At 40.1% G+C, this 13054-nt stretch overlaps 1 protein-coding gene across 4 annotated transcripts in view; it reads right to left on the bottom strand.

Moving 5' to 3' along the window:
* The window catches only part of VWA8 (von Willebrand factor A domain containing 8), a 369162-nt gene that overhangs the window by 27190 nt on the left and 328918 nt on the right, over window positions 1-13054 (bottom strand). For all 4 annotated transcript variants that reach the window (XM_082602373.1, XM_082602374.1, XM_082602375.1 and 1 more), the window contains exon 40: window positions 12604-12712. In XM_082602373.1, the coding sequence (XP_082458499.1) occupies window positions 12604-12712 (109 nt within the window). The remainder of the gene's footprint in view (window positions 1-12603; window positions 12713-13054) is intronic.

Genomic DNA, 13054 nt, shown 5'->3' with positions numbered 1-13054 from the left:
TAAAGGCAATGCGCTGGAAGGGGGGCTCTTTAAAAATTTATTGAGGGATGGAATAGAACTATTGATTATTTTGGTCTCTGTATTTTATGGGACTCGTTGAAATACTTCTTTAAATAGTAAGTTCCTACTGTATTTAAATAAATGCATTTATTTATAACAAAGGGCCAGACATGCTCTTTATTGTATATTCCTATTGCATGAAGAAAAGTATTCTTATAAATATGTCCATCTGTTTTGTATTATGTAATAAATTCATACTAATGAGAATTCATTATATATAAAGATAGGTTTCACTAGTAAAAAGTCTATGTTACAGACTTTCTTAAAAAAGAAATACAGTTTTATTACTTTCATGTAAAGAACACTTAGATTAACTGAAATGCTCAGAGGATGACATATTCTGGTTAATTCATTTTCTGAGAAATAATTTGGTAACCAGAAAGCGTGAGCACACATGCACACGTGCACACACACACACACACACACGCACATCTATAGCAGTGAGGACATTTAGGAGGAATAAACTTGACAAAAACCAATTATCTTGAGGTTTGTGAACTTTGTCTTGTGATTTCAGCCCTGAAAGTATTCTAAGTCTTAAGTCTTAAGTCTTCACTTATTTGGGTTATGGTTAAGCAAGACTTCTTTTATCTATAAACTCTACAAGCAAGCCAATCTTCTATTATTCCTTTAGAATTGTTTCATGAAAAGATTAGAAAGTTTTAAGTAGCAATTTTTGTAGAAAGCACATCCATTCTACAGAGTAAAACATATAGATGACCATCACTAAATACTTGTTGGGTGAACAAATACATGTAAATGGATATTGAGGATACCTGGGAGCAGTGATTCTTTCATTAAACATTAGGTCCCATTATTTTAACATTTCTCCACGTTAGACCAACATAATACTTTTTGCTATTAATTTGCGCCATTCAAATGAAAAAGAATTAAGGTAAACTTTTGTACAGTATTTGTAAAATAACAAATTATAAATCAGTGGAAACAATAAAAAATTTTCTTTGTGATTCTCAATATATTTTTAAAATATTTGTTTATTTTATTTATTTGGCTGTGCCAGGTCTTAGTTGCGGCACGCAGGATCCTCATTGCTGCGTGCAAGATCTTTGATGCGGCGTGCAGGATCTTTTAGTTGCCGCATGTGGGCTGTTAGTTGTGGCATGTGGAATTCAGTTCCCTGACCAGGGATCGAACCCGGGCCCCCTGCATTGGGGGCGTGGAGTCTTAACCACTGGACCACCAGGGAAGTCCCTGATTCTCGATATTTTGACATAGTAAAAAAATATTCTACTAAATACCTGTTAGGTTGCCAGCTGCTCTAAACGGTGAAATGCCAAAAAAAAAAAAAAAAAAAAAAAAAAGAGCAGATACAGACCTTCCTATTTTAGGGAATTCTCTGTTTCTTGAAGTGACATCTCATTGCCAGAATAAAAAAATGGTGATTCATGTACTTAACAAAGACGATTCTTGTTAGAAGAGTTTGTACTCTTGGATGGTGATGTGGAACTAAACTATTACTTTGGGTGACAACTTACTGTCATTTTACAAGGAGTTTTTGTGAGCAATTTCACATCTTTCCCTCAAGAATTAGATATTTTGTACTTCAAAGGAGCTGGGAACTACACATATCAGTGAGCATATATAACAGGCATTTTAAACTTAACAGTTCAAAACCGAGCCCTAGAGCCCATTGCCCACTCTCCCCAAGTTCTCTCAACAAAAGGCAACAGGGCAACCCCATTCTTTCAGCTGTTCAGGCCACATACCTGGGGATCATCTTTGACTGCTCTTTCCCTCACATCTCGCACCTGGACCACTGGCAAAGCCTCTCAACTTCCGGTGGTTTCTGACTATATGTTACTGTGTCCACGTCATCCCTAGGTCAATTGTCATTTCCTCCCACCTGGACCACTGCAATGGTCCCCCTGCTTCTACTCTAGCCCCCTGACAGTCCCCTCTCCACAAAATAATCAGGAATATTTATAAAAACATGTCATAACTTGCAAGAAATACAATAAAAAAATATCAGCATGATTAAGTTGTTAAAAAGCCTGGCTTATGCGGAGCAACTAAGCCTGCAAGCCACAACTACTGAGCCTGCGATCTAGAGGCCGTGCTCCGCAACAAGAGAAGCCACTGCAACGAGAAGCCCGTGCACCACAACGAAGAGTAGCCCCTGCTCGCCACAACTAGGGAAAGCCTGCGCGCAGCAGCAAAGACCCAACGCAGCCAAAAATAAATAAACAAAATAAATTTATTTAAAAAATGTCTTAATGTTGCTGGCATTACTTCAGCAATACATAGCATTCAGTAAAAAGCCTGGCTTAACTTCAATTTCTCTAATCATCTTCAGGAATGAAATAGTATTTGTCGCTCTCATATGTAATATGCATTATCCCACTTTTTGCTTCCTTCTGTTTCTTTTTTTAAAATATTTATTTATTTATTTTATTATTATTATTTAACATCTTTATTGGAGTATAATTGCTTTACAATGGTGTGTTAGTTTCTGCTTTATAACAAAGTGAATCAGCTATACATATACATATGTTCCCATATCGCTTCCCTCTTGCATCTCCCTTCCTCCCACCCTCCCTATCCCACCCCTCTAGGTGATCACAAAGCACCGAACTGATCTCCCTGTGCTATGCGGCTGCTTCCCACTAGCTATCTATTTTATGTTTGGTACTGTATATTTGTCCATGCCACTCTCTCACTTTGTCACAGTTTACCCTTCCTCCTCCCCATATCCTCAAGTCCATTCACTAGTAGGTCTGTGTCTTTATTCCCGTCTTGCCCCTAGGTTCTTCATGACATTTTTTTTTCTTAGATTCCATATATATGTGTTAGCATATGGTATCTGTTTTTCTCTTTCTGACTTACTTCACTCTGTAGGACAGACTCTAGGTCCATCCACCTCACTACAAACCTTCTGTTTCTTGATATCAACCTCTGATTTTTGTTTAATTTTTAAGACAATATGGGAATTTAGGCCCTGTTTATTATTTTTAAATGTACTATTTTTATATTGTATATCTTTAAAAACATTATTCTTGATATTTGAGTTTTCTTTTAAACATATTTACCACAATTATTTAGATCTGATTCTGTGTTTAACTGCTTCCAATGCTCATTGCTGGTCCTTTTATACCACAGGTTTCCCATTCTTAAGGAATTTGATTCCTCTCTTAACTGGCTGGAATATTTACACATAGGTATGTATAGATGTGTGTGTGCACATATGTGTATACATATTTACTTCAATATTATTTTCAAAAGGATACTTAAGTGACATATATTTTAAGTCTCTGAATATCTGAAAATGTCTTTCTGTCACCTTTGTACTTCGGCTGAGTAGAGAATTCTTGGGTCACAACTTTTCTCCCCCCAGATCCTGTGGACGTTGTTTCACGATCTCTGGTGTTCAATGTTTCAGGGACAATTAATGTAAGATGAATTTTTCTTTCTTGGACAATAGCTTAGTTTTTGTCTGCCTGTATGCTTTTAGGATATTTTCTTTTTCTTTTTCTTTTTTTTTACATTCTTATTTTCTTTGTTTTTGAAATGTTAAAATTCCATGAGGCTCTGGCGAGGTGCTTATCTCTTCTCATTAACTTTGCCTGGTACTCAGTAAAGGTCTTTTGATCCATTGACTTAAGCCTGTCTTTGGCTCAGCACAGTTTTCTTTTACTATTACTTGAATTATTGTTTATGCATGCTTTTTGGTGGCCTCTTCGGGAATATCGTTGGTACAGCATATATTTACTGAGCACTTACTATGGGCCAGGTACTGTTCTACTTGTTGGTATGGCTCATGGCTCTATGTGTTAGCTCTCTGCTCTGTTTTTGTTGACCAGCTTTCTCATAATTTTTACCTCTTCAGTATGGAATAACAATTCAAGTTTTCCTTTCACATTAGTACTTAAGACTGGATTGAGTCTGTTCTTTCTACTTTTAATGTAGATTTCAGCTTTGGCACTGCACTGGTAGGTTTCTTCTAGTCTTTCCTTATTTCACATACTTCAGGTTTCTTTGAATTTTGAGAACACAAAGCAGATGTTTTCTAAAAATGTGATGTTTTCTGAAGAAAATATTCTATAGTCTATCAGCATCTTCTTCTTCTACATCTTGAATTTCTATTATTCTGCCTCCCTGCAGAATTATTTCATAGAGCTCATCTTATTTAATTTTTTTGTGTCCTCATTCTTGGATGGTAGGATGGCTGTTCAAAACTGGGCAGCCACAGATTGGATGGATTCTCCACTTTGTTATTATTAGAATTCTCCTTGAAGATTTTAGACTGGTGTTAGTAGTTGAAGGAAAGCTATACCACTAGCTCAGGAACTCTGCAGGGAAGGAGTTGGAACTACGGACAGTCACAGCATGAGAACTTCATCTCCACATCATTTCTTATTTTGTTTGGAAAAGCCATTGCAATGGGGCCATTTGGCATTTGTTTGATCTGGTCTTTAAGCCAAGTATAAGTTGAGGCTGGTCTGGCCCCTTTCCCAGAGTTACTGCCTTTCCAGCTTGTCGCTTTATGCCACTGCATAAAGTCTAGACCTCTCCACTCCTCCACTGCTCCTCAGAGCTGTTGCTTTCAAATGCTGCTGCTTGGCAGTGACAACATGGAGGTCAAGTGACCTGCTTCTCACCAGCTCTAGGGTTCTCTCTTCTACTCCCTGCCTCTCCAAGCAAGAGATGTTAATGTGATTTGTGGTCTCCTGTACTTACTTGCTAGGAATGCTATTTCTTAGGAAGTTTGAATTGTCTTTGGTACTATTATTCATAGGGGTCACACTGCATTAAATTTCGCAAAAACTCTTCAAAGCTTCTTGTATGTCACTAGCATTCTTCTCCAATTTCTGTCATATGGGTTTTGTACTGTTTACAGCTTTTTAGTATTTTAATCCTTTTAATGGTCACCCGGCAAAGATTGCGTTCGATGCCTTTGCTCACGCAGCCTGGAAGTCAGGACTGTACTTCTAGGCTGTGCTCGGCTGACGCTGTCCTCTCATGGCCACTGATACCACGTGCTAAGTGAAGAGCCATTCGTGTGCTAAGAAAGAGTAACTAGCATTTTACTCGTCTCCCCAGAAATGCAGATGTTCCTTGACAGGCCCATCTTCACCTTTCCCCCTCTTTGCTCTATACCCTCACTGTCATCAACTCATCTTCCCTCTTGGTTTGGGCCATTTCTCTACACAGATGACCATAAAAATACAGACATACCTACACAGATATGTAAGCCTATCTGATCCTAACCTTGCTCTTGAACTGGAGTCAAAATCTTCAAATACCATGCTTGCTTGACATTTTTCCATAGGTGTCCCAGTAGTGAGAAAACATAATAACAGCCAAACCAAACATCTGCTTTCTCCACAAGCCTCTCCTCTTCCTGTGTTCCTTATTTCTGTCCCCTAGGGCTTGAAAACCTCACCATCCCCTTCACTCCATGTTCCATCAGTCACTGCCTTCTGGTCATACCTCCCAACTGTCCCATCCTTTGCATTTTCACTTCAATTACCCTGGTTTGGGTTCCTATCACTTCTTACCTAAACGACTGAAGTAATGTTATGATATGATTTCCTGGCTTCTTCCACTTCTCTCTCCTCTAAGACTTAATAACTCCATGATTATGAAACTTCTTAAAGAAGATAAAACCACACCACTCCCTTTCTCAGTCATGTCCATGCTCCTCACTGGTTACAAAAGATAGTCAGCATGGACGCATCTTCTCTCTAGTTTTCTCTCCTATTACTCCCTGCCCACAAGCCCATCCCAAAACTCTGAACTCTAGTCACGTTGGACTGTTTGCCATTCTCTAAACAGCCTTGTATTCTTTGTAGTCTTTGTCCCCTGCTCACAGGTTTCTTCTATCTTGACTAGAGCTACCCAGATTGGTGTGTGAACACTTGTTACTCGTCTGTGATGAAACAGGTCACAGAAGTTGACAGTAATCATTTAGAAACTTAGACGGCAATTTGACAAAGTAATTTTATGTTTGTTGAATCTAATATTAAATAATATGGGCTTGTATTTCGTATGTTATTTTTAATATCATTTTTTTCAGTAATTCATTTCTATTTTATTTTATAAAAGTATTAGTCCGTGAAAAGGTAGTCTTTGTAAGGAGTTACTGGGAACAATCTACTGAGCTACTATAGAAATAAGCTTCCTTAGGACCCACTAAATTTGTTACTTGAATGTTAGAGAAACACAAACATGAAGGCATTATTTTCCCAATTAACAATGTGTTTGAAGGACTGACCTTAAAAAAAAAGGTTGAAAAAAGAAAAATTTGTCTGTGATCAGTTGAAAAAAAAAAAACTGGCCCCTCTCCACAGAAGGTTTGAGAAGCTCTGGTCAAGACCATCTTTCCATCCGCATCCTTAGAAGAGTTGCCAATTGAAACCATACTCATCCTTCTTGGTCCAGCTCAAACGACATTTCCTCTGTGAGTCTTTCCCTAAGTGCCCAACCTAGAAGTTGCTGGCACATCTGTCTACATAACCACAGCGCTTTGTTAAAAACCATTCTGTGGCATCTACCATATTGTGTCTTCTCTTACAACTAAACGTGTCTTCTTCACTAGAAGGTTAGCTGTTGAAGACAAGAACTCTTAGGCAAAATAGATATTCAGTAAATGTCCACTGGGTGAAACACAGTTACTATAAACAAAGCGAATGGGGAAATGATTTCCATTCTTTACATACAGCAAAGTAGGGGCTCAGAATAAAGTTCCTTACCTGGCACCAACCTGCCTCCCAGCCTCAAAGCCTTTTGCATCTCACACTGAGTGGTATCCTGCCCTTGGCCGGACCTCAGCTCACACCTGAGACCACAGTGTCAGGCCTTTGTCTGTGCTGTGCCCTCTGCTGGGCATTGTTTTCACCTTCTTTGTCTGGTTAATACTCATGTGTCCTTCAAGACTCAGGTCATGGATTCTTTCCTTCAAAATCTATCCTAGAATCCCCTTCCTCTGGGCATCCACGGCATACTGTTCATTCCTCTACCTAGATGCTTACATATTAAACAGAAATGATCTGTGTAGGTGTCTGTCTTCCCCACCTCTTGAACTTAATACCTTTGTGAGTACAGAGACAATATCTTATTAATCTTTGTGCCCTCAGTGCCAAGCACAGTGCACGTCACACATCAGTGTTCACAAACACTATTTATCTGAACACAAGTTCATTTTGAACCACTAAAGGAAAAAAAAAGGAACGTAATTGTTGGTTCATGGAGATATCATGCTAGGCAAAGCAATCAGAGAAAGGCTAATTTAGTTTAGCCTGAGAATGAAATTACTGATTGTAGATTAGAAAAAACACTGGCGAGAAGATATGATTAAAACCAGTGGCTTTTTGTAGAAATGGATATGTTCTATTGTTAGGGAAAGCTGGAATCAGAGATTCAGATTCTGAACCGAGTATAATTGAAGTTACTATAGACCCTACTATTCTAATGAGAAAACTCTTGCTACTGATTCATAAAAGGTCCAGTCACCGGGACTCTATGATATCCCATGAAGAATCCAGTCAAGAAGCAAAGGAAGGTCACTGATGACAGCTGTCTTAATTGAGAAGAGTGACCCGTGATGCAACAGAGGCACATGCAGATGCAGCGTTGACACGGGAGGCAAGATATTCCCTTTCCTCAGATCTCAGCCCAGCCTCTCAATGCATGGGCTTGAAGCTGTGCTTTCAAAGTCACCCCGAATGATGATTGCTAGTTCCTGGCCCGACTCTGTGCTGATCACTGAGGAAACACCCATTGTTACTGGGATTACACAATAACCTCAAGACAGCTGGATGTTATTAGTCAATCAAAATCACACAGGACTGGCAGGAGATGGCCAAAAGGTGACCAAATCCAGGCCTTCCTGCTTTCGTTGCAATCTAAACATTCATATTCCACATGAGGTCCTGTCTATCCTTAGCCAATGGCTGTTTGCAACTGGCACTATCTTTCCAAATTGAGGACTTCAGAAGCCCCACTTGAGAATAACACCTTGGATTAAAAAAAAAAAAAAGAAGATTCGATAAGGGAAACACTTGAAAATACCTAAGAAGTCACAGCAGGGGGTCTGACTTTTCTTCCTTTGGCTGATCTTGTAAATAAAACATCATTTATATGAAAGGGTTGAGGTGAAGATTAAATGCAATGATGTTTATAAAAGTAACTAGAGCTTGGTGCCCAATGAATACTAATCAAGACATTAACTAATACCAGATGAGGATCCTGTGTTGGCATTTGGATAATGATGCAAAATGTTTTAAGAGTATATGTGAAAGTTATACTTTTCACAGAGTTGTAGAGTTGGAAGAAGATAACAGGCTTAAGAGATCATAGGGACCTGGGCTCTGGGCTCAGACACCTGCTTCGCTAGCCACAGGGACCCAGGACAAGCTACGTCATCTTCCTAATCTTCAGTTCCCTCACTATAAAGTGGGCATCTTCCTAATCACTATAAAGTGGGAACAAAATATCTGTATTTCATAAGATTGTGAGAATTGAGATAATTTATGTGGCTCAGTCTCTTTACCTATTGAATGTAGAAAATAATACTGACTGGTTATTGTAAGGACTAAATAGCACAATGAACGTAAAGTACTTGACTGGGTGCCTGGCCTGTAGTCCAGGTTGATGAATATTAGCAAGTGCAATGAAGGAAATGATGAAGCTAATTCTTCTGTAGAGAATGCTATATGCTAGGCACTGTTTTAAGGGGTTTATGTGTATCATCTTAATCTTTTCTTTTTTTAAATCACAAATGAATTTAATTTTTCTTTTAAGGAAGAAGAAAAAATAAAAGAAGGAAACTGGAGGGCATGGCGGGGGGTCCCACAATGCTGTCTCTGCTCTGACTGCCCTTGAGCCTGTTATGGCACCACTGATATCTGCTCCTACAAGACAAATCATCTTAGTTAATCTTAATAACTGCCTTTTATCTGTTTTTCCCATTTTACAGAACCCAGGCTGTCTGGCTCCAGAGCTGGCATTATTAGCCACTAAGGATGATGATGATGATGATGTTGTTGGTGTTGATGATGATGGAAGAGATCTTGATGATGCTGCTGATAACGTAAGGCACCTAGTAGAATAACCAGCACATGGTAATTGCTCAATAAATGCTTCTGTTATTAAAATGCTCCTGTTATTTGTAAAGATTTCTAGAGATGGAAGTTCCATATCCATTTTAGGTACTCACTTAAGGATTAAATTACTTTTATTCCTTTTCTTATATCTTAAAGCTCTTCCTTGCCATTATTTAAGCCTGTTTTCTCTTTTTCAGATTTCCAGGGGAGAAGAGAATGAAAACTTCCCTGAGACAATTATTTACTCTATTTGAGGGTATTTAGAAAGTTATTAACCCTAATACCTTTACAGATTTTTTTTTTGGTTCCCAAAAAAAAAATCTTTTCCATCTATTTAGTCTTATCTGCTGCCTTTCTTTGAGTCCTTCACAATTTTCTTGCATTTCTCTCTTTGCAAGCTGGAAGCAAAACTAAACATGGTTTTCTGATACTGGTCTCATTGCTGTGGTGTTTCACAGAAGAGTCATTCCTTAATGTTAACCCTAATCCTAACCCAGGCTTAATTGATGTCCTACTTTAAGAAGTCAGAGCACTGGGCCTGACTTTTCTTCCTTTGGCTGATCTTGTAAACATAATATCATTTATCTTAAAGGGTTGATGTGAGGATTAAATACATTGATGTTTGTAAAAGTAACTATAGCATGGTGCCCAATGAATATCAATCAAGATATTAACTAATACCAGATGAGGATTTTGATTCCTTCAATTAAAAATGTATTCTAGGGCTTCCCTGGTGGTACAGTGGTTGAGAGTCCGCCTGCCGATGCAGGGGACACGGGTTTGTGCCCTGGTCCGGGAAGATCCCACATGCCGTGGAGCGGCTGGGCCCGTGAGCCATGGCCACTGAGCCTGCGCATCCGGAGCCTGTGCTGTGCAACGGGAGAGGCCACAACAGTGAGAGGCCCGCGTACGGCAAAAAAAAAAAAAATGTATTCTTGTGTCTCTTCCTAGTACTGTGAATCCTCCAATGGCCTGTTTGTGCATCGGGTCAAACCCAATGTTGTGTGCAAGTTTGCACGGCATCGAGGGCCAGATCACGATCTGGTCCTTACAGCTGTGCCAGCCTTCTCCCTGCCATTTGTGCCCCACCACGTACACGGTCTTCTCAGTCACACTGCATAACGTGCTATTCTCTGAACTCACTGTGCTCTCTCATGCCTCTGTGCACTTGTATGTGCTGTGTCCTGTGTCTGGAATGCCCTCACTCCTCAAGCACCTGGAAAATTCCTCAGCTTCTTTTAAGAGTGAACTCAAGCATTGCATCCTCAGTGAAGCCTTTTCTCATTCATCCCATAGAATCGTGCACATACTTCTCTACAGAACTTAGGAAACTGTTTGCTTGTCTTCTTTAAGTTCCTTCTTTGAGGGCAGGGACTGCATTTTCTTTTTCTTTTCTTTTTTTAATAAATTTATTTATTTATGGCTGCGTTGGGTCTTTGTTGCTGCGTGCGGGCTCTCTCTGGTTGCGGCGAGCGGGGGCTACTCTTCGTTGTGGTGCGCGGGCTTCTCATTGCGGTGGCTTCTCTTGTTGCGGAGCACAGGCTCTAGGCGCCCGGGCTTCAGTAGTTGTGGTGCACGGGCTTAGTTGCTCCGCGGCATGTGGGAATCTTCCCGGACCAGGGCTCGAACCCGTGTCCCCTGCATTGGCAGGCAGATTCTTAACCACTGCGCCACCAGGGAAGCCCTGCATTTTATTTTTCTATCCCATCAAGAACTTAAGAAATGAACGAATGACGGGACTATACTCACTCTTCAGTTTTAGTAGCAGCACCATACCTCCCATAACCCTCATCTCCTGTGAACCACTCATTTTGGGTCTTATTTGCCTACTGTCTTGCCCTGGAGCTCAGAGCTCACCCAGAAGTTGCTCTCAGTGTTCAGGGAAATGAGTATTTTTTTTTTTTTTTTTTTTTGCAGTACGTGGGCCTCGCACTGCTATGGCCTCTCCCATTGTGGGGCACAGGCTCCGGACGCGCAGGCTCAGCGGCCATGGCTCACTAGCCTAGCTGCTCCGCGGCATGTGGGATCTTCCCGGACCGGGGCACGAACCCATGTCCCCTGCATCGGCAGGCGGACTCTCAACAACTGCGCCATCAGGGAAGCCTGGAAATGAGTACTTTTAAAGTGAGTGACTATGGAAGAAAATCCAATCATTCAATGTTATGTTGTTCACATAATTTATATAAACTCTTATGCTGTTTTATCTTAAATAACTGTATATGGATTTTTTAAAAGCAAACGACTTAAGTCTTACACTCCCTAGATTTTGAAATTAGGCTTCTAGTTAATCATTATAAAGACCTTTCTCCTTCTTTACCCTTTGGAAGTGATGTAACTTTTCCTAATCTCCTGATGTCGTTTAGATCTATTTAGAAATGAGGCTTTCTCAGAGTTTGAGGTTGAAATGGTAGATTAAAAGTGCATAAGGAAAACTTCTTACCTCCAATAACTAGCAAATAATAATAAAACTTCCCCCCAAAAGAACCAAAGAGGGAAAGGGCATAACTGAAGGCCATGGACTTCAAAGGAAAGGATAGAAGATTCCAGAGTAGAACGGAGAAGCACACCACAGCCTGGCTCCTAACCCTGCCCCTCCTCCCCTGAAATGTGGCTTCTCTCTCTCTTCAGGCAAAACAACCTTACATAATTTGTGATTTTTCAGAATACTTAGCCCTTCCTTAATTATCTGTGCAAATTGGTCAGAACACAATCTTAAGTGTAAAATCTCCAAATAACAAATCTTTGCTTAAGAAATATTGAAGCATCTTATGCTTCTAATGGATTCGAAAGCAGTTTGTTCACTTAAAATGTATCCTCTGGAATCTTATTAATAATGCTAAATGTCTTACTTGTGTCTGTTATCACAGATAATACAGACATGCTTTTTACAGACTCTGGCATGAGGTGTTTATCTTATAAATCAAATGCAAAAACAACTTAATATTTTAAAAAAAGAAATATTGAAGCATCTTAATATTTTTAGGGGCAATAGCAACATGAACTCGTTCTGAGACGACTAGCCTATGAAACTGCAAAGAGGTCGGCAATGTGGGGACCAGGGGAGGAGGGGTCAGGGTGCACAGGGGATGCACAGCTTGGATGATCCAAAATGTTCTTGTCATTGCCTGGGAGGGTCATTCACAACAAAATGATTTGTAGGCAGAGAATTCTATCTGTGGATTTCTAGTAGAGATGGGACACTCATAGATCTAGATGAGGAGAATCAGGAAGTCTGACGCCTTTTAGAGTCACTGGTTAAATTACTGCTTCCTGGACAGGAGGAAAGGTGAGGTCAAATATTTTTACCTGACAAACTGAACTAAGAAAGCCATGGAGTGACCCACAGTTTTATGCAAACATTTTGGCATTGACTAATATTTTTGGACTGGCTGATTAGGGTTCAGGTAACTTTCTCCAATAGCTTTGGGGTGGGTCTAGTTTGGGGCCCAGATTATTTTCTTGGCCCATACATGTTGATTACCTGTAAATTATCCAGGATAATTCGGAGGGAGTGCACCTGCCGTCGAACAGCCCCTGAAAACCTTTCATAGGTTGCAGCATCATATTCACTCATTTGGATCTCCTTTAGCCTAAAATCAGAGGGCAAAAAAGACAACAGCTGAAAGCCTGTACCTGTGCATCTTTTACTTTGATTCATCTACTGCTAAGAACTGTAGCAAACTCCTCGGTAACTCAGGAGGCCTCTGAGGAAAAAAAGCAAGAAGTGATGTCTCCAGCTGATGTTTCAAAAGAGAGGAATGTGTGTGCAGTGATGCCCTAGGAAATGGTTAAGTCGTCCTGCAGAGGAAAAAGCAGCCCTGATTTGTAGTGTTTGTTGATTTCTGTGGTGGTCGATGTTAAGCTATCAATAGTGACGCCCCTGAGCACTGAGTTAGAAAGAAACGTGCAGTTGGCGCACGTGAGCCAGTATG

The sequence above is a fragment of the Mesoplodon mirus genome (genome assembly GCF_964341445.2).
Source record: "Mesoplodon mirus genome assembly, chromosome: 17".
NCBI lineage: Eukaryota > Metazoa > Chordata > Mammalia > Artiodactyla > Ziphiidae > Mesoplodon > Mesoplodon mirus.
Note: the sequence above shows the minus strand (reverse complement) of the source record. Positions and strands in the feature narration are given on the sequence as shown.